Source organism: Lissotriton helveticus, chromosome 1_1, assembly GCF_964261635.1.
Source record: "Lissotriton helveticus chromosome 1_1, aLisHel1.1, whole genome shotgun sequence".
Lineage (NCBI taxonomy): Eukaryota > Metazoa > Chordata > Amphibia > Caudata > Salamandridae > Lissotriton > Lissotriton helveticus.
Genome location: NC_136057.1, coordinates 486523954 through 486547498, shown reverse-complemented (window position 1 = coordinate 486547498; position 23545 = coordinate 486523954). Strand labels below are relative to the sequence as shown.

The following is a 23545-nucleotide window of genomic DNA, read 5'->3' as shown; positions in this document are numbered from 1 at the left end:
ACAAGAAAACATAAGCCACAGGTATATTCCATGCTGATCACAATCACATTGCACTACCATAGTGAGAGACCCCCCAAACTCATTATTTTTCCAGTAGACTTTTTACCTAAGAGAGTGATGATGTACAAGTACCACTTATGACAACAGACAACGAGCTGCTATCAATTATTGCGGCATCTGTCAATCATGTCTCTCAATTGTATGTAAATCTACAGCCAATTGTTATGTATAACATGACCTTATAAAATACAAATTCAGTGTACACATGCATTGATGAATAGCAAAAACTCATACCATTGAGAAAAACAAGAAATACATTTGGATACGAAAGCTCTTCTCCACACAGCAGATTTACATCTTCTACTCCCAAATTACTGGCTAATTTGATAATGGGGCCATCTTCCATATCGGTAGTGATATGAGTCATCAGAGCTAGGTTCTTTACTAATCCACAAGCCTAAAGAAGAAAATGAACAATTTAAAACCAAAAAATCACAAACACATATTTAAAAAAAACATAAATCAATAGCAGTTACTTTGGTATCGAAATTTTTCAGGCCATGCTCATTCTATCACAATCTGTTAATTATACAATGCTTACACAAAGGTATCTTATTGTGTGGGACAAGAAGTTGAGTGGTACCCCTGATATTAGCTCTAAACTACACGAAGACAAAACATTTAAAAGTAAAGTACCACATTGACAAATTCTACTGGGTTAATGTATACTGAAGCCTGAGAATTATATTCCATAAATTCAATGCGTAGCTTCGTTTTGGGGCAACCTCAAAAGTGCATTGGATAGTATCATCATTTCATCTTTATTTCGACAATGTTGTCATAAAAGAAATCACATTTGATTGGACAGTTTAAAAGAATTGATACATTACATTCAAATACACAGTAAAAAAAACCTACATCATCACATGTCCAGGGAGCTATTTCATCACAGCCTAGTAGATGACAGTAAACCTAAATAAATGCATGGTCAACTAAAATCCCCTGCCCATCTAGAAACAGAGATCAGGCTCCCTAGCAACTATACAGTCGTATCTACTGGATCCTATTTCAAACAAAGTTCACATATTTCCTTCTAATGGTCCACATGGCTGCTAGAAATTTTGTTACAGCAAAAACAATTAGAGGAGAAAGATCCGTTTTAAGTATTCTGTGTGCTTGCAAACAATGCATGATCCCCAGATTTTTACACAGTGGAATAATCCACTTGTTTCTGGCTTTTTGATAAACAGGGCAGAAAAACACAACATGCAATTCATTTTCGAGCTCCGAGGTGCAACCAGGACAATTTTTGGGTGAGGATGGACACCACTTACTCGTAAAATATCTGATTGGCAGAGATCCGTGCCTCCATTGAAAATACAACTTCCTAAAAGCAACTGGACAAACATCGTCGAAGACAGACTCAAATTTATAAAAATCTTTAGTCATTAAGAACGTGCCGGAGAGAGTACCAGTTTGGACATTCGCTAAACGAGCAGTTAAGTTACTTTCATGGTACAGATTGACCAGATACTTGCACGATAGATTTCTGCAAGCGTGCTCCGGGTCGGACCACATGGGCGCGAGACCTAGTCTCTCAAATTCCTCTCTTATATACTTCAACCATGGAAGTTTCTGCGCATTCGGAAGTCTTAGAACATCCGAAAGCTCTTGCCTGTAGTTCTTTAACTCTGGGGTAACCCAGAGTCTCCTCCAGAAAGTTAAAGGTTTGAGGCCCAGTTCCTCATTTATGGGTCTAAGGCCCAGGTCCAGCCTGAGCGGCAGCAATGGTGTACTAGGCGGTAGTGCTACCAACTGTCTTAGAAATCTTTTCTCCACGACGGCAATCGCGGGTGCACACTTGTGACCCCACAGTTCGCCACCATGGATTACAACCCCCCCGTGCCTGCAATTTATAAATTTCCAGTGGTGGGCCAATTGGTTTAACAGAGGATTTATTTAAGAGCTTGATAATGGCCCCCGCTTTTTGGGACAACTTCAGTTGCAATTTTATTTGATGTTGCCCCCATGTCATATTTTCGTTTAGTGTGAGACCCAGATACTCAAACGTCTGAACTCTTTCAAGGCGGACTCCACCTATCACAGGGCTCGGACGGGTTGTTATTTGAGGGTTAAAAATCATATATTTCGTTTTCAGGGTGTTTATTTCCAACCCCCTGGCAGAAAAGCACAAAACCATCCAGGATTCGCTGGATGCCCATAGGGGTCTTGGAGAGCAATAAGGCATAATCCGCTAACATAATCGCAGAGCTACCGAACCCAGCAAGTTTTGGAGCATCACTATTGGGGACTGCATTCAGGTGGGAGATTACCCCGTTGACATAAAGGCAAAACAGGGTGGGCGCCAACAGGGAATCTAGATGACAAAGAACCATTTTTCCCACACCTGACCTGTGCGAAATTCTCAGTGTGCAGTCGGATTATTATATTCAGAAGAGAGGGAGGAATGCCCAATTCCGAAAGCACACTCCACAGTTTCCGACGTGGGACTAGATCGAAGCCGCACGAAGGTCCACAAAGACAGTGTAAAGTGAGCCGCCCTCGATCTTGACAGTTTTCCAATAAAGCAGGGTTAAGCGAAAAATCTGCTCCGTAGTGGATACATTCTTTCTGAACCCAGCTTGATAGGGGCTTAAGATGTCAAATTTCTCCATCCAATCTGAAAGGCGATCTAAAATCAACCTCGTGAATAGCTTTTGCGACACGTCAAAGAGGCTGATTGGCCTGTAGTTGGCTAGGAGCAGAGGTGAGCCCTTCTTGAAGATAGGGACTATCTCTGCTCCTATCCAAGTACTAGGGACCGCCATGCCTCCTAGAATAGCATTAAAAATAGCCGTTAGGTAAGGGGCCCAGACCCTGGGTTCATGCTTTAAAAGATCGCCAGGCACCTTATCCAGCCCAGGGGCTTTGCCAGGCGAGAGTTTGGAAATAGCAGCCCTCACTTCTCCCTCTGTGAATTCAAGCTCAATCGTTTCAGGAGTAGAACAAGGAGCTAATCCACCTTGTGCCAGGTCCTCAGTAAAATTGTCCCCCTGGTACGGAGTGTGAAAATGTTCTTCCCACACATCCGTAGAGATGTTAGGTGCTACAGCCAATACGGGGTCAACCGACCCCGTGTTCACAATTAGCCAGAACTTCCGAGCATCTCTTGTTGACAGAGCCGATGTTAAGTTAGCCCAGTTCTCATTGCCCCACTCAACCTTGGCATGATGAATTAGCTGCCGATATACTACCCTCCTTTGTTTTATCAGTGCCCTGTTATTGTTTTGTTTCAGGGCCTCGAGGAGTTCTGTTTTCGCCATTCTACAGGCCTTATTGTACCAGGTAGGTTTATTACCGGCTCTTCTCCCTCTAGATCCTGGGGGGTTAGGAATCTCTGCTAGACTTTCGACTAGGTTCTTGTTAAGTTCTCCTAGCTTTACGTATACTTCAGGCGGGGGGTGCTGCAGCTTTATGGCGCCAGCGGCTTCCAATACCGGAATTATCCGAGCATATAGCTCTGCCACTAGCTCCGGATGGGTAACCAGTCTCTCCCATCTAACCCTGCGCCTATTGTTTGATAGAAGAACCCTGTTACCTGGTCCGCACTCTGAGCTGCAGCTATCTTTGGGGATACTGGGGGATGGAAAGTCTAGGATCAGCGCATTTTGATCACTTTCACCCCTAGGTACCACCCTAAAATCAAGGACCTTGTGCCAAGCACAGCTTTCAACAAAAACATAATCCAGGCGTGATTCTTGCCCCGGTTTATTAAAAGTGCACTTTGAGGGGATATCTGATTTTACGCGGCCATTACAGTCCCCGATTGAATGGTTCAAAGTCAGGGCCATAATCTGTACAGCCAATGGCGCCCATGACGGGGGGGGGGGGGGGGACTTACCACTTGAGGGATTTTCCAGTGCTCATCCTCCTCCTGGCTTACACCATCCAACAGGCCCGCAAGTGGCTCAAAATGAGAATTGAGATCACCCCCTATCACAACTGTAATTCCCTCGGGGATCTTATTTAAAAAAGAGGAGAGCTCTTCGATGGTTCTAGACTCAGATGTAATACTCACAGGTCTAAAGTAGATATTGACCAAAGCTAGTCTAGATCCATTCTGCCACTCTAGGACCACACATTGCACATCCTCTGATCTAGTATCCATAACCCTCGCGCTACAGCCCAAATGGGCTCCCACCCAGATTGTTAGCCCACCCGACGGTCTGCCCTTTCCCCCCCACCTTGCTGGGACTGAGAATGAGGCAAAGCCAGATCGGAATTGTTCTTCCCTAGCCCAGGTTTCCTGTAAGAGGCATACGTCATTCGTATCTATAAAAGAACGCCACTCAGGGGGGTTCAGGCCACTTTGTTGCAAAGACCTGCCACATTCCAGGAAAGGATTTTTAGTGGGTTAAAGTCAGATCGCAATCCTTGGGCATGCGAGGTGGCTTCAGCATCGATGGCTAGAGTAGGGACTCTATCGGAGTTTGCTTGCCCCGTAGCTTGCCTGTCGGTAAAAGGCTCAGATGGTACGGCCACCGATATCCCTGGTTGAGTGTTCCTCACACTGCCTTCTTACCGGCTGCTATGATGATTCAAGACACCCCTCCCCCCAGGTCGACCCCCTAAACTGGCTTCATGGTGTAGTCAGTCTACCTGGTCCAAGCAGCTATACCTGTTGGTGTGAGAGTAATGGGTGGGCACAAAAGGCTCATACAGATTGGTCCTGAACCCTCTAGTGTGGCCCCTAGGTCCCACCCTTGTCCAGCCCTCTTCGAGCCCAGGTTCAGGTTGAATATTAACAGGCGGGTAAAAGAACGACAATGGGAGGGCCTGGATTGCAGTGTCTGCCATACTGCCCGGCCAGTTGCAGATATGCGAAACAATCCCTGGGTTCCTAAAATGTACCGGGATGCAGTCACCCTTGATTGTTTTGTTGGTATGGCCCACCCATGGAACCCTTCTAACCATTAGAATATCACTTGAGGTATGGGGGGGAAGGGCTCTAAAGATATTCAACCAGCTAGCAACTTTATTCCTCAGAGATGGAAATGATTCTACTGCAGAATTACTAAGCTCAGGGACACCAGTAAGGACCACTACATGAGGAGCAGCCTCAGGGGGTAAATTAACTACTTTTTTTGCCTCGCTCTATTACCATCAACATTAGACCGCTCATCATGCGCAGTAGATTTGCTGACCAATCTGTGGGAGTTAATCGATGTAGCAGACTCGATGTTCTGTACTACAATGGTGGGGATTACTTGAGCAGGAATATTTGCTGAAGGGGGGGGTTAAATGTTAAAGCACCCCCCTAGTAGCGTCAGGGTCCCTCTGCGTATTTACCAAAGACTTCAAATGGTCTACCATAGCCTCAGTGGCCGTTTCTATAGTTTGCAGCCTAAGATCAATATGATAGAGTCTGGCAACGAGGGGGTCAATCAAAATTTTCAGATTATTTCCGAGGGCGAGAGTAAACTGATCACCCCCAGCATGCGCTACCTCCCCAAATCTGAATGCGGTGGGCTGTGCAATAGGCACAATTTTGGGTGGTGGGTTAGTAATAGCACTAGTTGCTTGAAGGACCACGCTGGCTTCTGTGGGACCTAAAGAATCTTTGTTGGTGGGACATTTGTCTAATTTCGCCTTTTTTCCACCCCTTGCCTGCAACCCGAGTTTTCTTTTTTGGGACAGCCCCTTCCCGAATTCCTTATAGGTGTAGAGTGTTGGAATCGTGCCTATCTCCTGGTGACACGCTATTATCATTTGATTGCACAGAAATAACCTCAGGGATAGCCGCGAGGGAGTCTCTATGCATAACGGGGCTACACCTAAGCTCTTGGAGTACAGATGTTATTGTTTGATCAATAGTACTAAGGAGAGCAATAGGGGAATCCCCAGGCTTTTCAGGGGTTTTAGCATTAGCAATTAGGCCCAATGAAGATCTTCTAACATTTTCAATTCCCTGCGAAAGCCGTCTTTCTGGGATAGTTAATTCATTAGTCACGAGTGAGTTTGTTTTGAGCAAAAAATTGTCCAAAGTACCTGCCACCATGGTACTCGACGCCGTGGCTCTGCTTCTGGTTTCCCGGGTTGACATAGTCCTAGGTCCACGAAGATCCTCCAGCCGAAGATGAGCAGGTGCCTGATGGGCACAAAATCAAACAAGCAGGAACCAAGAGGGGTGGCCCGGTCCGGTCTTCCAAACGTCCCGCAGGCAACATCGATAGTGTTCCAGCAATGTCAGGTAAAGGGAGAAATCTGCACCCAGTAACAACGGCCGCGAGCCGTATTTAGCTTGCAGGGAGGTGGTGGGCGGGAAGAGGGCCAGCTGCGTGTAATGACACCATGCACAGGATTCTGGTCCTTGCAGATGAGCAGGTGCCTGATGGGCACAAAATCAAACCAGCAGGAACCAAAAGGGGTGGCCCGGTCCTATCTTACTCGGTCTAGAACGGGCCCGCCCTTGGCCCGGGCTTTGCCCGCGCGCGTCCCGCGATACGCGGGGGCGAGCGTTACTAAATAGGAGGAGGTACTGGGCGGGAAGAGGGCCAGCTGCGTGTAATGACACCACGCACAGGATTCTGGTCCTCGCAGTCCCGCACTTGCCCCAATCGGTGTTCCAAACGTCCCGCAGGCAACAACGATAGTGTTCCAGCAATGTCAGGTAAAGGGAGAAATCTGCACCCAGTAACAACGGGCGCGAGCCATATTTAGCTTGCAGGGAGGTGGTGGGCGGGAAGAGGGCCAGCTGCATGTAATGACACCACGCACAGGATTCTGATCCTCGCTTTCCCGCACTCGCCCGAATCGGCGTTCCAAACGTCCCGCAGACAACAACGATAGTGTTCCAGCAATGTCAGGTAAAGGGAGAAATCTGCGCCCAGTAACAATGGCTGAGAGCGGCACTCGCCTTGGAAGAAGTTTTTTGTAGTCACGAGATAGGTGACTCCTCCCTTGGACGATAGTGCGCATGGGCATCGACTCCATCCGTAGATTGTTTTTCGCCATGATGGGAAATTATGGAGTTAGTAGAAGTAAAGAAAGGATGTCCATGCGTGTGCATCTAAGTAAGATAGAACTGGAACAGACACAAGTCCCGGGGAAGCGGGAGGGCGTGTAGTGATCTGCAGCTCTACATGCCAAGAACAGATGCAAACTGGTAAGTAGCATTTTCCGTTCGAGTTATATGAGCTGCAGATACTACACTTTTGCATCGATTGTGCAGCAGTGTCTCCCTCAGCGGTGGTTACCTGTATCCGTTGCAGTAGTTTGAAAGAGTTTTAAGGACAGTTTGGCCTACTGCAGCTTGCTGCTTGGCTTGCACATCAACACAGTAGTTTTTAGTGAAGGTGTGTGTTGTAGACCATGTTGCTGCCTTGCATATGTCTTCTAGGAGGATGTTCCCTAAGAAAGCCATAGAGGCTCCTAGTTTACGTGTGGAATGCGCTCTAGGAGGAACTGTTAATGTACGTTTTGCTTTCTGATAGCATAATTGTATACATTTTACAATCCACCTTGCAATTCCACCCTTAGAGATGGGGTTGCCTTTATGTGGTGGAAAGAAAGATGTTTTTCGAAAAGATTTAGTCCTATCTATATAGTAGAGAAGAGCTCTTTTAACATCTAGTGTATGTAGAGCTCTTTCTGCTACAGAGTCAGGGTTTTGGAAAAGCACAGGTAACTCTACAGATTGGTTTAAATGAAAAGGACTAATGACTTTTGGAAGGAATGTAGGATTAGTTCTTAGAACCACCTTGTTACGATGTAGATGTAAAAATGGTTCTTGTATTGTAAAAGCTTGTATCTCACTTACTCTTCTAAGAGAGGTAATAGCAATAAGGAAAGCTTTTTTCCATGTGAGGAATTGCAGTTCACATTTGTGTAAAGGTTCAAAAGGGGGACCCATGAGTCTTGTAAGAACAATGTTTAGGTTCCATACTGGAGAAGGTGGTAACATGGGTGGAATGATTCTTTTTAATCCTTCCATAAATGCTTTAATAGCAGGTACTCTAAAAAGAGGCAGATGTTGTCTGCTTTGTAAATATTCTGCAATTGCTGCAAGGTGCAAGCGTATGGATGAATATGCCAAGTTACATCTTTGTAAATGTAAAAGGTAGCAAATGATATTATGGATAGAAGCATCCAGGGGATCAATTTGGTTATTGTTGCAATAAATTGCAAATCTCTTCCATTTAGCAGCATAACAAACTCTGGTAGTAGGTCTCCTGGCTTCTTTAATGATGTTCATACAGTCTGGTGGTAGGTTAAGATAACCAAACTCTAAGACTTCAGGAGCCATATCGCCAAATTCAGTTGATTTGGGTCTGGATGTCTGATGTCTCCATGGTTCTGCGTTAGCTGGGAAGGTGTTAGTCGTAACTTTTGGTGTGGAACTAGAGACCGGTCTAGCAATGTTGTGAACCACGGTTGGCGTGCCCATGTGGGAGCTACCAGGACTAATTTGAGAGACAGTTGTCCGAGCTTGCGTACTACTAATGGTATTAGTGGTAGTGGCTGAAAAGGGTACGCAAATCTGCCTGACCAGTTCATCCATATCGCATTGCCCTTGGACAGTGGGTTTGGAACCTGGCGGCGAAAGTTGGGCATTTTGCGTTTTTGTGTGTGGCGAACAGATCTATGTCTGGATGACCCCACTTGTGGAAAAATGGTTGAAAAACATGCGGATGTAGTTCCCATTTGTGAATTTGTTGTGTCTGCCGACTCAACAGATCTGCTATCTGATTGTGATCTCCTGGAAGGTGCTCTGCTAGCAGATATATATTTTGTGGAATGGCCCATCTACAAATGTTCTGTGCAGCTGGGACAGTTGTAGAGAGTGTGTCCCCCAGTTTTTGTATATAGTACATAGCTGTCATGTTGTCTGTCCGGATTAACACAGCTTTGTTTTGTACTTGGAATGTTTTGAGTGCTAAGAATATTGCTAGCAGCTCTAGATGGTTGATATGGAACAATCTTTGTTGAATGTTCTATTGTCTTTGAGTTGTATGATGTAGGAGATGGGCTCCCCATCCTGTGAGAGATGCGTCTGCTGTGAGCACTATTTGTGGAACAGTTTCGAGGAACGGCCGCCCCTTTGTCAATTTTTTCGTGTTCCACCACTGCAGAGAGCGATGTGTGCAGCTGTTTACCAACACGAGGTCTGTTAGTTGCCCGTGAGCCTGATTCCACTGTTGTGCTAGACACTCCTTTAACGGACGCATCTGCAGTCTTGCATATGGTACTATGAAGATGCAAGATGCCATCATGCCTATTAGTCTCAGAAACACTCTGGCTTGAAGAGAGTGTTGATGTTGGAAGCTTTTGATTAAGGCCTGAATGCTCTGTATCCTTGCTGGACTGGGATACGCTAGAGCTGTAGACGTGTTTATTGTAGCCCCTAGATACTGATGTGTATGAGAGGGTTGCAGGTGCGACTTGGTGTAGTTTATTGTGTACCCTAAGTCGTGCAATGTTTGAATTGTCTGATGTGTGTGTTGAACACACTGATTGAATGGCTTGGCTTTTATGAGCCAATCGTCTAGATAAGGGAAGACATGTATTTGTTGTCTCCTGAGATGTGCTGCTACTACTGCTAGGCACTTGGTGAATACTCTTGGTGCTGTTTTAACTCCGAATGGAAGGACTTTGAATTGATAATGTTGTCCTTCTAGTACAAACCTTACATACTTCCTGTGAGCAGGATGTATAGGAATGTCAAAGTAGGCGTCCTTTAGATCTAGTGTTGTAAGGAAATCACCTTGTTGCAGCAGTGGAAGCACTTGTTGTAAAGTGATCATATGAAAATGATCTGATTGTATGTAATGATTGAGGGGTCCGAGGTCGAGAATTGGTCTTAGTGTCCCGTCCTTCTTGGGTATTAGAAAATACATCGAGTAAACCCCTGTTCCTTGGTGTTGTAAAGGAACTATTTCTATTGCGTCCTTTTGAAGAAGTGACAGGACTTCTTGTTTGAGCAGAGTAAGATGTTCTGCAGACATTGGACGCTGCCTGGGTGGTATGTATGGAGGGGCTGCTGTTAGTTCCAGGCAGTAGCCCTATTGGATAATTTGACTTACCCACTTGTCTGTGGTAATGGAATTCCAGACAGGTAGGAACTGTGTTAATCTGCTCCCCACAGGAGTGGAATGCTATTGGGGGAGCAGAGGAAAGTCACTGTTTTGTGGTGGAAGAGGTTCGAATATTGTTGCTACCCCGACCTCTTCCTTTGTTGTTGTTTCCTCTATATCCTCCTCTAAAATAACTTTTGTTAGAGGATGTTTGTACGTTAGATTTGAAGGATGTTGTATTCTCAACTCCAGTCTGTTTGGAGCCTCCTCTATAGAAGTAGCCACAAAAGGAATTTTAGCTTGTGTGGACTGTAAAGCTCCCATAGTTTTGGCAGTCTTTGTATCCTTCTTCATCTTTTCAAGTGCTGTGTCTACCTCTGGTCCAAACAATTGATTTTAATTAAATGGTTGATTTAAAATGGTAGTTTGCACTTCCTGTTTAAATCCTGAAATGCGTAGCAACGCATGTCTTCTAAGTAGGACACTAGTGTTCAAAGTTCTAGACTCAGTGTCTGCCACATCAAGTGCATACTTGATTGAGGCATTGGAAATTAGCTTGCCTTCTTGTATAAGGTTGTTTGCCTGCGTTTTATATTTGTCAGGTAGATTTTCTAATAGTTTCTCCAACCGATCATAATGAGCTCTGTCATATCTTGAAAGGAGGGCTTGTGTGTTAGCTATACGCCATATGTTAGTAGCTTACGCAGCTATTCTTTTGCCTGAAGCATCTATAACTCTAGATTCTTTGTCAGGTGGGGGTGCCTCACCTGACGTTTGTGAGTTTGCCCTTTTCCTAGCATTTGATACAACTAGTGAAACTAAAGGTAGTTGTCCTTTAACGTAGGCTGGATCCGCAGGTGCAGGCCTATATTTTTTCTCAATTCTAGGGTTTAGGATCCTAGTACGTACAGGGTCTTTAAATACCTCTGGAGCATGTTTGATGACCCCTTTGAGCATAGGAAGAATTTGAACCGACCTTTGCGATTGTTCAAATGTGTCTAATAGAAAATCCTTCTCTGCCTCATCAGAATGCATAGTGACCCCATGGTAAATGGCAGCTCTGTTCAATAGGTGCTCAAAACCAATGTTATCTTCTGGGGAGAAGGTTTTGAGTGGTATGACTGTGGGTCAGGATTATCTGGTACATCTTGTGGGTTTGGGTACTCCCAAGTCTGTATCATCTAACCGGGTATGGGAAAGGCTCATATGGGTCTATCCCTCTCCCTAGGCTATACTCATCATCGTTTTGAGGTGAGTGTGAAGACAGAGTAGGAGAATGTGGAGGAGAAATCTGTGGTGAAATGTTAAGAGGAACAGGGGATGAAGGAGAAGGAAGTATAGGAGAAGAAGGGTGCATAGGAGATGTGGCAGAGTCCTTCTTGGCAGGTACTACAGGTGTGTGTGTTGTATCTGCCTTCCTCTTCTTGTGTGGTATAGTGAATACAGCACCTGTTTTTGGGTCAATGTAGATCTTCTTTTGCAGAGGATCTGGTTGGAAAAGTTCTTCTCCTTGTGGAACCTTTGTCGGCGCCGATTTTTTCGGTTTCGGACGAGGTTGCTGCTTATCATTAGCCTTGGTAGGTGTTACATTGTCCTTTGGCGTAGTTTTCGCCACCGAAGGTGTTGTATTCGGTGTCGTAGGCTGTTTCGAGGACTTGGGCGCATTGGTATCAGGCCTTGTCGGTTTTGGTACCGAAGACGATGTCTTCGGAGTGGAAGCTGGTCTTTCGGTTTTGGTGCCGGGGGAGCTGGTGAGATCGGCATATGCGGCTTGCTCGGTAAAGAGCTACCGGAAGGCTTAACTGCTTTCTTCGGAACCGGCGTAGATGGTGGGGCTTTTGAAGTGGTTTTTTGGTCGCGACTGGGCCCCGGAGGCAGAGTGTTGACCTCCGTTCTCGGATGGTTTTCTTGGATCGAAAGGACGCGCAGGCTGTACAGCTGGATCCGTCGTGTTCTGGCAATAAGCACAGGTTGCAGACCTCGTGGTGGTCACTGTGTGGAAACTTTGCTCCACACTGGGGCATTTTTTAAATGGCGTCCTTTCCATGAGGTGTAGGCCTCACGGCGTGGATAGGGCCAACGTCCTGCGTCGACGACCGGAATCGAGCTGATGGAGTCAAAATGATGTTAGTCGCTGTCGAAGATAGTCAAGTAAAGTTTTAATAATTTTTTGCGCTTCAAAAGTACTTGAAAAGTAGATTTCGGGGCAGAGCGGAAAAAGTTCATCCGAACCCAGTGGCGGAAAAAAACAATCTAAAGATGGAGTCGATGCCCATGCGCACTATCGTCCAAGGGAGAAGTCACCTATCTCGTGACTACAAAAGACTTCTTCCAAGATGACAACAACATGCAATCATCCGAGCCCAACACCAGGTGGCGATCTAATGCAAAAGTGTAGTATCTGCACCTCATATGCCTCGAACATATATATTTCTTAGCGGCTGTTATATCTGCAAATGTAATGGTTTCCATAATGATGAAAATAAAACAGGTATTGATGAATTAACCTAGGAGACTAACTCTAACCAACATTTGACAGCGGTTAGGTCCCATGAAACGGCACACGAATTATAACGTACTTCAGGGATGTTTTTAAAACATACCGGAATAATGAAAAATTTCTGTCATATTCATGATCTGATAAAGATTTCTTTCCCTAACACTATGGTCTGGCACAGGATATGCCGTGAAGTTCACAGCATGATGAGCTCAACGTGCTCTGTGAGAAGAAGTATATGGCTGAAATTCTTGAACTACAGGAAACGGCACCGCTTTCTCATGAAAATAAATCCAAGGTACCATCAGCAAAATTATGATCAACATTGTAAATCAGATTAAAATGCAAAGATTCCAGTAGAAATTCAGATGTATGACCACTGTGTAAACAGTTGTCACTGAACCAATGGCAAGCAAGAAGCAATTTGTAGCTTTTTACTGAATGGAGATGGGATGATTATAGCTCTCCTTTCATTTGCCAAGAGACATCTTCAAGGCGAGGATCACCTACGAGCTTGTCTGGAGGCAGCTATCAGCAAAGATTTTGAAGTCCCTCTTATTGTCAACAAGCAAGTCGTTGATGGTATAGAAGCAGAAATAATGGAGGGCTGTGCAATATTTTTCCTGGGCCAGATGGGCAGAGCTTTTTTTCCCTTTTCTACTCAAGAAAAAAAAGTTAATGATTCTGCCTTTAGCATCAGAGTCCCTCAACAAGTGAATAGAAGTATCCCTCATAGATTCTTCTCCAGAGAAAAGCAAAGCACCATCATTAATAGCAAAAACAGACTACACTTTCTGTCTCGGTGTGTATTTGAGGACAAGGTCTCACAGGTGCTCCTTAGGGTATGTGTTGAAGATGTAGTTGTATTTCATAAGAGGGTCACTAATAAAATCATTCTTTGGCCCACAAGAATTGCAGGGGTTGAAAATGAGCTTTTCTATTTCAGCAGATGTCGCCTGGATCCACCACATTAGGAGCAGAAAAGAGTCCCCCAGAAGCACAAACCTTTTTCATTATGTCACAATAGCTATAGACAAGGAAAAAAGTGTTCCTGAGAAAAACAAAACACCACTTCTTCCACGGAGTAACTCTTTATCTGATAAGACTGTTGTAGATATAAACAGTTTTCTGTTGTATAAATCACTTAGAAAATGAAAACTTTAAGGTGGAGAGGACACCAAGGATGAAGCATTCTAGATACATCATGACAGTGGGTGCTGGTGATAAGCCCTTCTGCAGCATTCTGCACCAGCTGACGCCTGATGAGCTTCTCCAGGAGACCCAGATAGCTACAGTTGTGTTAGTCGAGGAAAGACTGCACTAAGGTAAACAGGGGTGGCTCCTCAAGTCAAGTCAAGTCAGGATATTTGTATTGCGCACATATCACGTCCAAAAGAGTCTCATGGCGCATGCAGACTATCCATTAGGGCAGAGGAGTGTCGCCCCGCTGCTTTCTCGCAGAGCGAGAAGCAGAAAGATAAAATGGTATTTTAAACAACACGGCAGACTGCAGCGGTGGGCTGGCTATTGGCGCGCTCTCACGCTGAATACATTCATTTTTTTAAATTGCACAACCCAGCTGATTGATAGCTGTGCTGCGCACTCTGGGTCTTTTAAAACTGTTTTATGCTGATTAAAAGCATCGCGCACTTTGTGTCTTTTAAAACTGTTCTGTCCTGACTAATGGCATCGCGCATTTTGTGTGTTCCTAAAATTGTTGTTTGCTGACTAAAAGCATCGCGCCGGCACATTGATTTAGATGATTGGTAACTGATTCCAACTTACCTTCATTTTCTTCGCTCCCGACCCCGGTCCGCCCCGGCTGTGTGCCGTTTGAGCGGAGGGTCAGCCCATGAGCGACACTTCCTGCCTGGTCCTGCACCACTTCCGCCCTGCCTCTCCACCGTGCAGGTCAGCGGTCTAGTGGTTCACAGCAACTGGACATAAATGGTGACCTGGAGCAAGCGCAGCGGACGAGCGCAGCGGGAGCGCCGACTTTGCGCCGAAGTTGCGCATAAGTCAAGCCCGTCTGCGCCCGGCCGGGGCGAGGGGCACGTCATTCTGCCCAATGTATCATCTATTCCCCGGCAAAACTTCTCAGTCTCCAGGGCCCATGGCCTCTAGCTGCCACCACCTGTTCCCATATCTCCTGCCTCGGTTTGTCTCCTGCTTTCGTCATTCCTCCCCCTCATCACATTCCCCCTAACTCTTCTGGGGGTGCTGTCAATCCTGGACCCACTAAAACCCTTTCGGCCTATTATTTGAACACCCGGTCCGCTGTAGCCCACTCGCATGAACTGTCGGTGCTGCTGGACCTCCATTCACCAGATATTCTGTTTCTTACAGAAACCTGGTTTTGCGACGACTCCCTCCCCGTCCTATTGGCCACTTTACCAGCCCCATACTATGCTTTACGTTTAGATCGCCCTAATGGCAGGGCCGGGGGAGGCGTAGCGGTCATCGCTCGAGCCGACTTCCCTTTCCAAATTCTCTCTTTGCCAGATATTGCCACCACGGAGTACCTGGCTATCCGTACCACCTCCATTACCCCCCCTCTCACCTGTGTACTTATCTAACACCCTCCCCAATCGCCCTTATTGTTTCTCCCTAGCTTTCTGGAAGTACTAGCTACGATCACGATTAATAACTCCTCCATTCTGCTCCTGGGTGATTTCAATTTCTGGCCTTCTGACCCCGCAGAATGCCCTTCCTCAAAGGAATTTTCAGAAATCCTCCAATCACTTAATTTCACATCCCATATCCACTCCCCTACTTATGTTAAAGGACATATCTTAGACCAGATCTGGTCCTTGAATTGCCCTGTAAAGTCCTTATCCATCTCACCTTGCACGTGGTCGGACCATCACCTGATCTTATTTACCCTCCCTACCCATCCCCCGGTCAAGCCCCCACTTCCTAAAAATGTCTGGGTCCGGGCTTGGGGGCGAGTAGACCCCGACAACTTATCTGCCCTACTCACCGCTTCTTACCCCCTCCTACAAGGTCTGTCTACTCTCTCCCAGGTCACGTCCATTGATCAATGGCTCACCTCAGGTTGCGATTTCATCGCTCCCCTGAAGCGGGTCACTTCAAAGCGGGAGAAGGATGCAAACCTGTGGTTTAATGAGGACCTTAAGACCATCAAATTAGCGGTACGCAGAGCGGAGCGTGCCTGGAGGAGAAACTACTGCCCCTTACTCCGATTGGAGTTCACTAACATCTTGACCCAATATAAACAGGCCATCTTGGCGGCGAAAACAACCTATTTCTCCTCCAAAGTCCTCGCTGCGGAGAACCAATCGAGGGAAATTTTCTCGATTGTGCACAACCTGGCATTCTCCGACAGAACCACTCTGAAGCCCACCCCCTCTCCGGAACTCTGTCACTCCCTTAACAACTTCTTTATCCAGAAAATTGCTACCATCAAAGCCAACATTCCTCCTCCTTCCCCTACTTTTGTGGATCCTCAGTGCCCCCCCCCCCCCAAGGGACAACTTGGTGTCCTTCCCCTTTTGACCAAGGAATCCCTGACTTCAATAATCCCTTTAGTTAAATCTGGTTCCCCCCTAGACCCTTGCCCTTCCCACATTCTCCGTCACATTTTTTCCTCTTGCCCTGACCCCCCCCTTCATCTTCTCAACAGCTCTCTCTCTCAGGGCGTTGTACCCGCCCCATTGAAAACAGCAATCATTGTCCCTATCCTAAAGAAACCGGGCGCGGATCCCTCGGTCCCCGCCAACTATCGCCCCATCTCCCTCTTGCCATTCTTGGCAAAAGTACTCGAGCGCCATGTCACCTGCACTTTGAGCTCTTTTGTGGAGATGCATGGGGTCTTAGCCCCCGTCAGGCCGGTTTCCGCCCCGCACACTCTACGGAGTCCGTAGTACTTTCGGTCCTTGACAACCTCAGGGAGGGAATGGATACCAACCAGACCCAGGCCCTGGTCCTCCTCGATCTCTCAGCCGCCTTTGACACGGTTGATCACACCATCTTACTTTCCCGTGTCAAGGCGGCGGGGATCGGGGGTACCGCCCTGGTATGGTTATCCTCCTTCCTGAGGGACCGCACCCAGGCGGTTCGCCTGGGTGACTTTTCTGCGGACTTCCGGAAAGTTCAGTGCGGGGTCCCCCAAGGTTCCTCCCTTTCACCCCTTCTGTTTAACCTTTACATCACCCCTCTTATTTTCTCATTGCAGCAGATGGAGGTCTCCGTGTATAATTATGCGGATGACCTCCAACTTGTCTTTAATCTGTCTTCTTCCCCTTCTTCTGTTTCTAATTTTCAATCTATTATGATTCACATCCGAGACTGGATGAACCACAACCATCTGAAACTCAACCCAGACAAGACTGAGCTGGTGTTGACGGGTGGTTCATCCAGTCCCTGGTCTTCTCTGTTTTGGCCCCACTCCCTAGGTTCACCACCTGTCCCCTCTACCTCAGTAAAAACATTAGGCATCAAACTCAATTTCCAGCTCACCCTTCACTCCCAGGTTAGTTCTGTGGTGTCCTCTTCCTTTCTTTCACTGCGCACTATACGCAAGGTGTCCGTTTCTTTTCTTTTGACGCTCTGAAACTGATTACCCTGGCAATGGTCATCTCCCGCCTGGATTACGGCAACGCCCTATATGCTAGTATACCTGCATATAGTCTAAGGCGGTTGCAGCAGATTCAGAACCAGGCGGCGCGCTTGGTGTTTAAATTGCGAAAGTTTCACCATGTCACCCCCCTCCTCAAATCTCTGCATTGGCTACCAGTCCGTGAGCGTGTCCAGTTCAAGCTCGCTTCCATCACCTTCCAAGCTCGACTGGGCACGGCACCGGTTTTTATCTCATCTGAGATCATCCCCTACGTTCCTACCAGGGAACAACGTTCATCCACCAAATCCCTTCTCACAGTCCCGCGGTTCCGGAGGAAGAAATGGGGAGGATCGAAATTTGCGACCCTTGCTCCACTTTTTTGGAACTCCCTGCCTCCAGAGCTCAGAGCCTCGACTCTTTATCCGCAATTCAGGAAACAGCTTAAAGCTCATTTGTTCACCAAAGTTTTCAATTAGTCCTCCTGCAGTTCTAATTCCCTTAGCTTAGTTTTTACCATTCCTGCCCTGTTATCTGCTAGTTGCAGCGCCATGAAACCGCTGGTGAACGTGCGCTTAATAAATAATTTTAAATTCAAATTCAAATTTTATATTTCTGCTTCTCGCACAGCTAGAAAGCTGAAGAGTATGCCTGGTTGGGGGCAAGCGGGTGGGTGAGTCGGGGAGGAGTGACTTGCCCAATGATGTGGGCCCTGACTGTTTGGTCGCCCCTCTTGGGCCGACCAAACCAGTCATGCGCACTCTGCTGTTTCTCTACGTAGCTGCATGCAGCCTACAAAGAGACAATGACCTCTCCATAGGCGCCCAGGTGGGCGCTGTCCCCACCAAGCACAACGCTGCCATTGCAGCATTGTGATTGGCTTATGGGAGGGGAGGGAGGCTGCCTATGACTGTTTCCTGTTCAGGAGAGGAGCAGGAAAAAGCGGCACCCGGCCGGGAAGGTAAGTTTTAATTTTTTTTAATGATACCCGTCCTGCCTACCCCCACGAACCCCAACCGCGAGTCATGCCGGCTGCGACTGCTGGGAAAGAGGCACTGTAGAGAGAAGGGCGAGGTTGTCAGCAAGTGTCGTACGAGTTACTTACCTTCGGTAACAATGTATCTGGTAGAGACGTTGTCTAGCCGCAGATTCCTTAACTTAGAATATCCCCAGGTATCTGACTGGATCCGGAATTTGCTTTGCAGCAGCACCTTTGCGCGCAGGGGGACGGCGCCTCACCACCCCGCCCAGAGATCGTCCAAGGACGTAACGTCAGCGAGGTCATACAAGTCCCTCCCGGCGCGCCGACGTCAGTTTTCATCGGAGAAACTTTTCCGCTTTACAACGCGGACCCACCAACAAAACTGTGAAAGTATGGGAACAGTGTGTGAAGGATGACAAATGCTTAAAAGAAAGAAGGAGGATGGTGCAAAACACCATCATAAAAGACAGTATTTGCCACTGTCTCATATAAGTGAAGAAGTAAGGACAGAGCAAGCTCTGACAAAGAACCCTGCAAAGCGAAGCATGGACCCTCCCCACAGGCTGAGTAACAAGGGAAGAATATCTCAACAGACAAACGTAGATTGTTATTACCACGTAGAACTGTGCCGACGAATAAGGACAGGGCACAGGAAGAACAACAGTCTAATGCGAGAAGGTATGAAAGAATAGTACCTCCCCTGTACAAAGAGAAAGGTCGAAACACAGTCCAGCAGATCCCCTAGAAGGCGACTACAGAGGAGACAATAGCTCTAAGTCAATGGAGAAGGCGGGAGAAAAGGCAACAGGAGAAGAAGAATCTCCTGATGATGGTGTATCAAAAGGCACCATTTTACAGGAAAGAAGCCACCTGGAGGGAGGCAGCCGCATATGGCAATTTCTAAAAAGGGAGTAACCATGTGAGCACTCTGTAAGAAAACCAATGGCAACTGAAAGGAGGCAAAGAGAAGCCCACCTGGCAAGGTCCTGGCAGGACGGGGACGATGGGTGCACATTAAGGAATATGCGGTTAGACAACGTCTCTACCAGATACATAGTTACCGAAGGTAAGTAACTCGTACATCTGATAGAGACATCTAGCCGCAGATTCCTTAACTTAAAATAGATACCACAGCCATACCCCAACCCAAGTAGCTTGAAGAGCAAAAGACAAGGCATCCAAAACTTCCAGAATGGCAAAACCATACCCGTATGAGTATGAGATGCATAAACAGCACTAGCCATATCCCAGAACAGAAGAGAGAGTCCAGGACGAAGGAGAAAGAAGGACTACTCCCAACTCAATGGTGCAGTAAGTGTACACCAACGAAAGATAGAGGGTGACATGAAGAAATGTAACACGAGCCTACCAGGCTAGCCCTCGCAAGGGAGGTCGGAGATGCCACATCCAGGAAGCGAAGCGCAAGAGGCAGGAACTGAGCCACATCTTAGAAGTACAGGCGGGAACAAAAGACATGCCAAGTGCACACCTAGTCACCAAAAGGGGTGGCAGGGGCAAACCGCATCACTCGGAGGCACGCTGAAGTGGACCACAAATAAAACATGCAGAGCAGACAGCCACGGAGGCAACAAGGCGGCTAAGCTAAAATAAGCATAGAACTGCCCAACCAGACAGCTTGAATGCCGAGGTGAGAACTCACCCACGAAATACAGAGAAGCAGGGTGCAGCACCTGGGACGACCTGCATCAGAGGAGCTGTACCGCAGGCACAGGGGACAGAGTAGGGTGACACCCAGTGAAAAAGACACATCCGAAGTGAGTGGCCGCAGAGGCACCGAAAGTGCCAATAGGAACACGCATAACTGTTGAGAAGAACCTCAGATCTCCAGACCACTTCCTCCGACTGTGAGGAGAAATACACCCCCCCATGGAAGATTGGGACTGTTTAGTATATGAACACCAAGAAAGAAGCATCGTGAAGCGGGGGGACCACCCCAGGGAGTGTAATGCAAGAAGATGCAGGAAAAGGCACCGAAGAGCAATTAAACGTACTAGAAAAGACACCGCAGTGCAGAACGAGGCAAGCTCAAGTACACGCACTGAATTGCTCCATGAAACACGGAGACATAGGACCAGACTTCGCAGTAGCGAAAAGAGGTGGAGATGTAGAAAGGGGATACCCCATGGCAATTTGCAGATATAATGTAGCTAACAAAAGGGGATGAAATACGACCACGCAACTAAGGGTGCCGTAGGAGGAACCCACCTAGTGCACCCATGGCAGAAGGTAGCCGCATTTTGAAGCGTGTTGAAATATATTGAAAACCTCCAAAGAGGGAGAATGAGGCACAGATGCAAGGCGAGACCCATGGCGTATAGGAGATAGCGCCAAAAGGCACAACACTGAACACTGTGCAACGGTAAGACAATGGCGTCATTGAACGTAGAGAGCCCAAAGGGGCCTCTATGCCTGCCTGACGCATAGCTGAGCTACACAATAGCATACAGGTACCCCACTTGGAGTATGGCACAACCCCAAGAACCACGGGGGAACGCCTCTAAGGGCAAACCATACTCCGAGGACTGAATACAAACAACCTGTGGAACACCGCCACAATAGGCTTACCGCCAGCCTAAAAAACACATAGTGCAACTGGTGGATGCTGAATAAAAGGACCACCCCAGAACATGTCAAATGCAGACCTGCGAAATACAGACCTATGAGGGAGGACGAAAGCCCGCAAGGAGGCGCAGCACAGCTGAATCGGCATGGGCATCAAACAAAAGGACCCCATAAAAGGGTAGGTCAACAAGGCATTCCCGGATATTCTCCGGAAAGGCGCCATCCCACAACCAAGCATGGCGCCGTAGGGCAATCGAACCAGCCATAGCACGGCCAAAGGAATCCGCAGTATCCAAGGCCGAGCGGATTTTAAATTCTGCCAAATCACAACCATCACAGAGGAGATGAAGAAGGTCAAATCGAGTGCCCTCAGAAGTGGCCGATAAAAGAGACGCGGCCGAGTCCCAAGGGGCAGAAGTAACCCGAGCCAAGACACACACTGTATTTAGTGATTGAAGAGCTGTGCTAGTGGAGACGAAAATGTTACGGCCCCACGACTCCAGCCAGATGGACTCAAGGGAGGAAGCAGCAGCTGAGGCTAGGAAGGGAAATCAGTTTGCAGCAGCTGAGGCTAGGAAGGGAAATCAGTTTGCAGGACAAAACCCTTGACGTCTGGGTGAACAAATAAGGAAACTTGATCATGTGGAGCAGTTGTGTGGCGGTGCAAGATAGAACGAGCCACCGGATCACCGGAAGCTGGCTGAGCCCAGGTGCCCAAAAGGGCATCATAAAGAGAGGCCTCAAAGGGTAGAAGCGGCTCTACATTCCCCGAACGGTGGTGGAGGACATCCAACAGAGGGTCAACTGGCAGGGGGACGCATACTCAGAACACAAGCGGCTAAGGAGACGACCCTAATGAACGCCACACCGGCCTCGGTAGCCCTCCGAGGAGGGGATAGCAACTCATCCGTGGGTGAGGGCTGTAAACTAAGTCTCCCACCCCAAGGAGGTTGACCAATGAACTGAGGATGTGACCAATGCCCAAAAGAATGAAGCCCAACTGACGAATGAGGGTCCTCATGGGGCTCCTGAGGATGCAGGGAGTCTGCCGGGGCCACAAATTCCAAGGGGGGGAAGAGGCAAGGACAGATCCGGTGTTGAGGCGACGCCGAACTCCCCCCGGAAACCTCCAGAGAGGAGTCAATAATCCAGTGTCGGGGAGGCGCCAGGGCGACTTCGGTTGGCGCCGACCCTTCCCCGCCCGGGGCCGACTCGGCCCCATCCGGCACCAAGTCGGCTTCGTCCGACGCCGATTCCACGTCAACCACGACAAGCTCTGCTTCCGAAGAAGGGGACGGCACCGGAGCCGGGGAGGCAAGCCTATGGGTCCGTATCAGCGCCGACTCAGCCTCAACCACACCAGGCTCCGACTCCAAAGTAAGGAATGGAGTCAGAGCCGGGAAGGCAAGTCTACGGCGCCGGACCCGCGCTGACCCCGCCTCTGGACAGGCAGCCACCTGTCCGGAAGGCGGATGCATGCTCGAAGCAAGGCTGCGAGCACCAGAAACCACCTGCGGCGCCACAGGCAGCCCCACTGGGTTATGCGGCGCGGCTGGGGTGCTATGGGTCAAGCAGGGAGACCCAGCCGGGCCACGCCCTGATGACGCCATATCTCCATCATCCCTAGAGTCAAGGGGCTCAGTCCGCGCCAGGGGCGAACCTGCAGGCGAGTCCGCCGGAGACCCCGCACGTAAAAGAGGCTCCAAGGACACCCCAAGGAGAGGAGGGGACCCAAGGGAGGCCTGCAGGGCCGTGGCATAGGCCTCCATTTGGGTCCGAGTCCCCCGCCACACCAGGGTAAGGTGGATAAGGGAGGGGCGACTCCCGGGGGTGTACTTCCGGAGGATTCTGGGAACTAGTGCCCCCGACAACAGAAATAAGAGAGGCCGAGGACCTCGTCGACATGCGCCGTGACTTACCCAAGCGAGGCGAACGACTCCGCAAATGGAACCCACTGCCAGAAGGACCTGCCGCAGATGAGGAGGCCGGGGGCTGAGACGACTCTGAACGGGACAGGCGAGCCAAAAGCAGCTTCATTCTGCGCTCCTGCCGGGACTTCGGCTTCAGGTGTTGGCAGGCGTCGCAATCCGCTGAGTCGTGGTAATTCGCCCAGACACCACATACAGATAAGGTGTACACATTTTAAAGCCCGAAGGCATCACACACTGTTCCAGACGCGAAGCGTCAAAAAAGGGCCTGAAAACAGGCCAGAGAACCCGCTTACTCCGAATCCGGTCAGCCCCGGTCTTGAAAGTTTTGGGGTGATTCGTCCTGCGGGGCCAAGAAAAAAGTGGGGGTCCCAAAAGGCGTTTTCTCTGTTATTTTCCATAGAAAACTTTACACAAAGCTGAACGGAATTACACCAAAATTGGCAAAAAGGTAGGTCATGGTTCGGAAAGCGACCTTATTTTTTAACGGTGTAAATCCGTTCAGTAGTTCCTGAGAAATTTGAAAAAGATAAAGTTTTGATATCTCGGGCAGAAGTGGGTTCGCGAACCCTCCCAGGCACGAGCTTCACTCTGATTTGCTGCCTTCGTTTTGAAAAAGCCCCTGGAAGGGCCAGGTCCCGGGGGCACTCGAAAATTTAATGGCGGGGACAGCCACCTCCCCGGGGCTGTAAAAAAAAAAAAAAAAAAAAAAAAAAAAAAGCATGGTGCGTCCCAATCCCCCCGCGCTGCCCCGAGACCGCCACCTCCCCGGGCCTCAGTTTTGGAAAAAAAAGAATAAGGGGTGTGGGGAGCTCGAGCCCCCCCACAGGCCCCAGGGACCACCAACTCCCCGGGGCATTTTGTATTTAAATAAGGGAGTATGTTACGGACCCCCGTGCCACAGGG

General features: G+C 48.2%; 1 protein-coding gene across 1 annotated transcript in view; it reads right to left on the bottom strand.

The window, feature by feature from the left end:
* The window catches only part of POLR3B (RNA polymerase III subunit B), a 943591-nt gene that overhangs the window by 380764 nt on the left and 539282 nt on the right, over window positions 1-23545 (bottom strand). The window contains exon 15 of the mRNA XM_078673925.1: window positions 295-457. Coding sequence (XP_078530051.1) covers window positions 295-457 — 163 coding nt within the window. The remainder of the gene's footprint in view (window positions 1-294; window positions 458-23545) is intronic.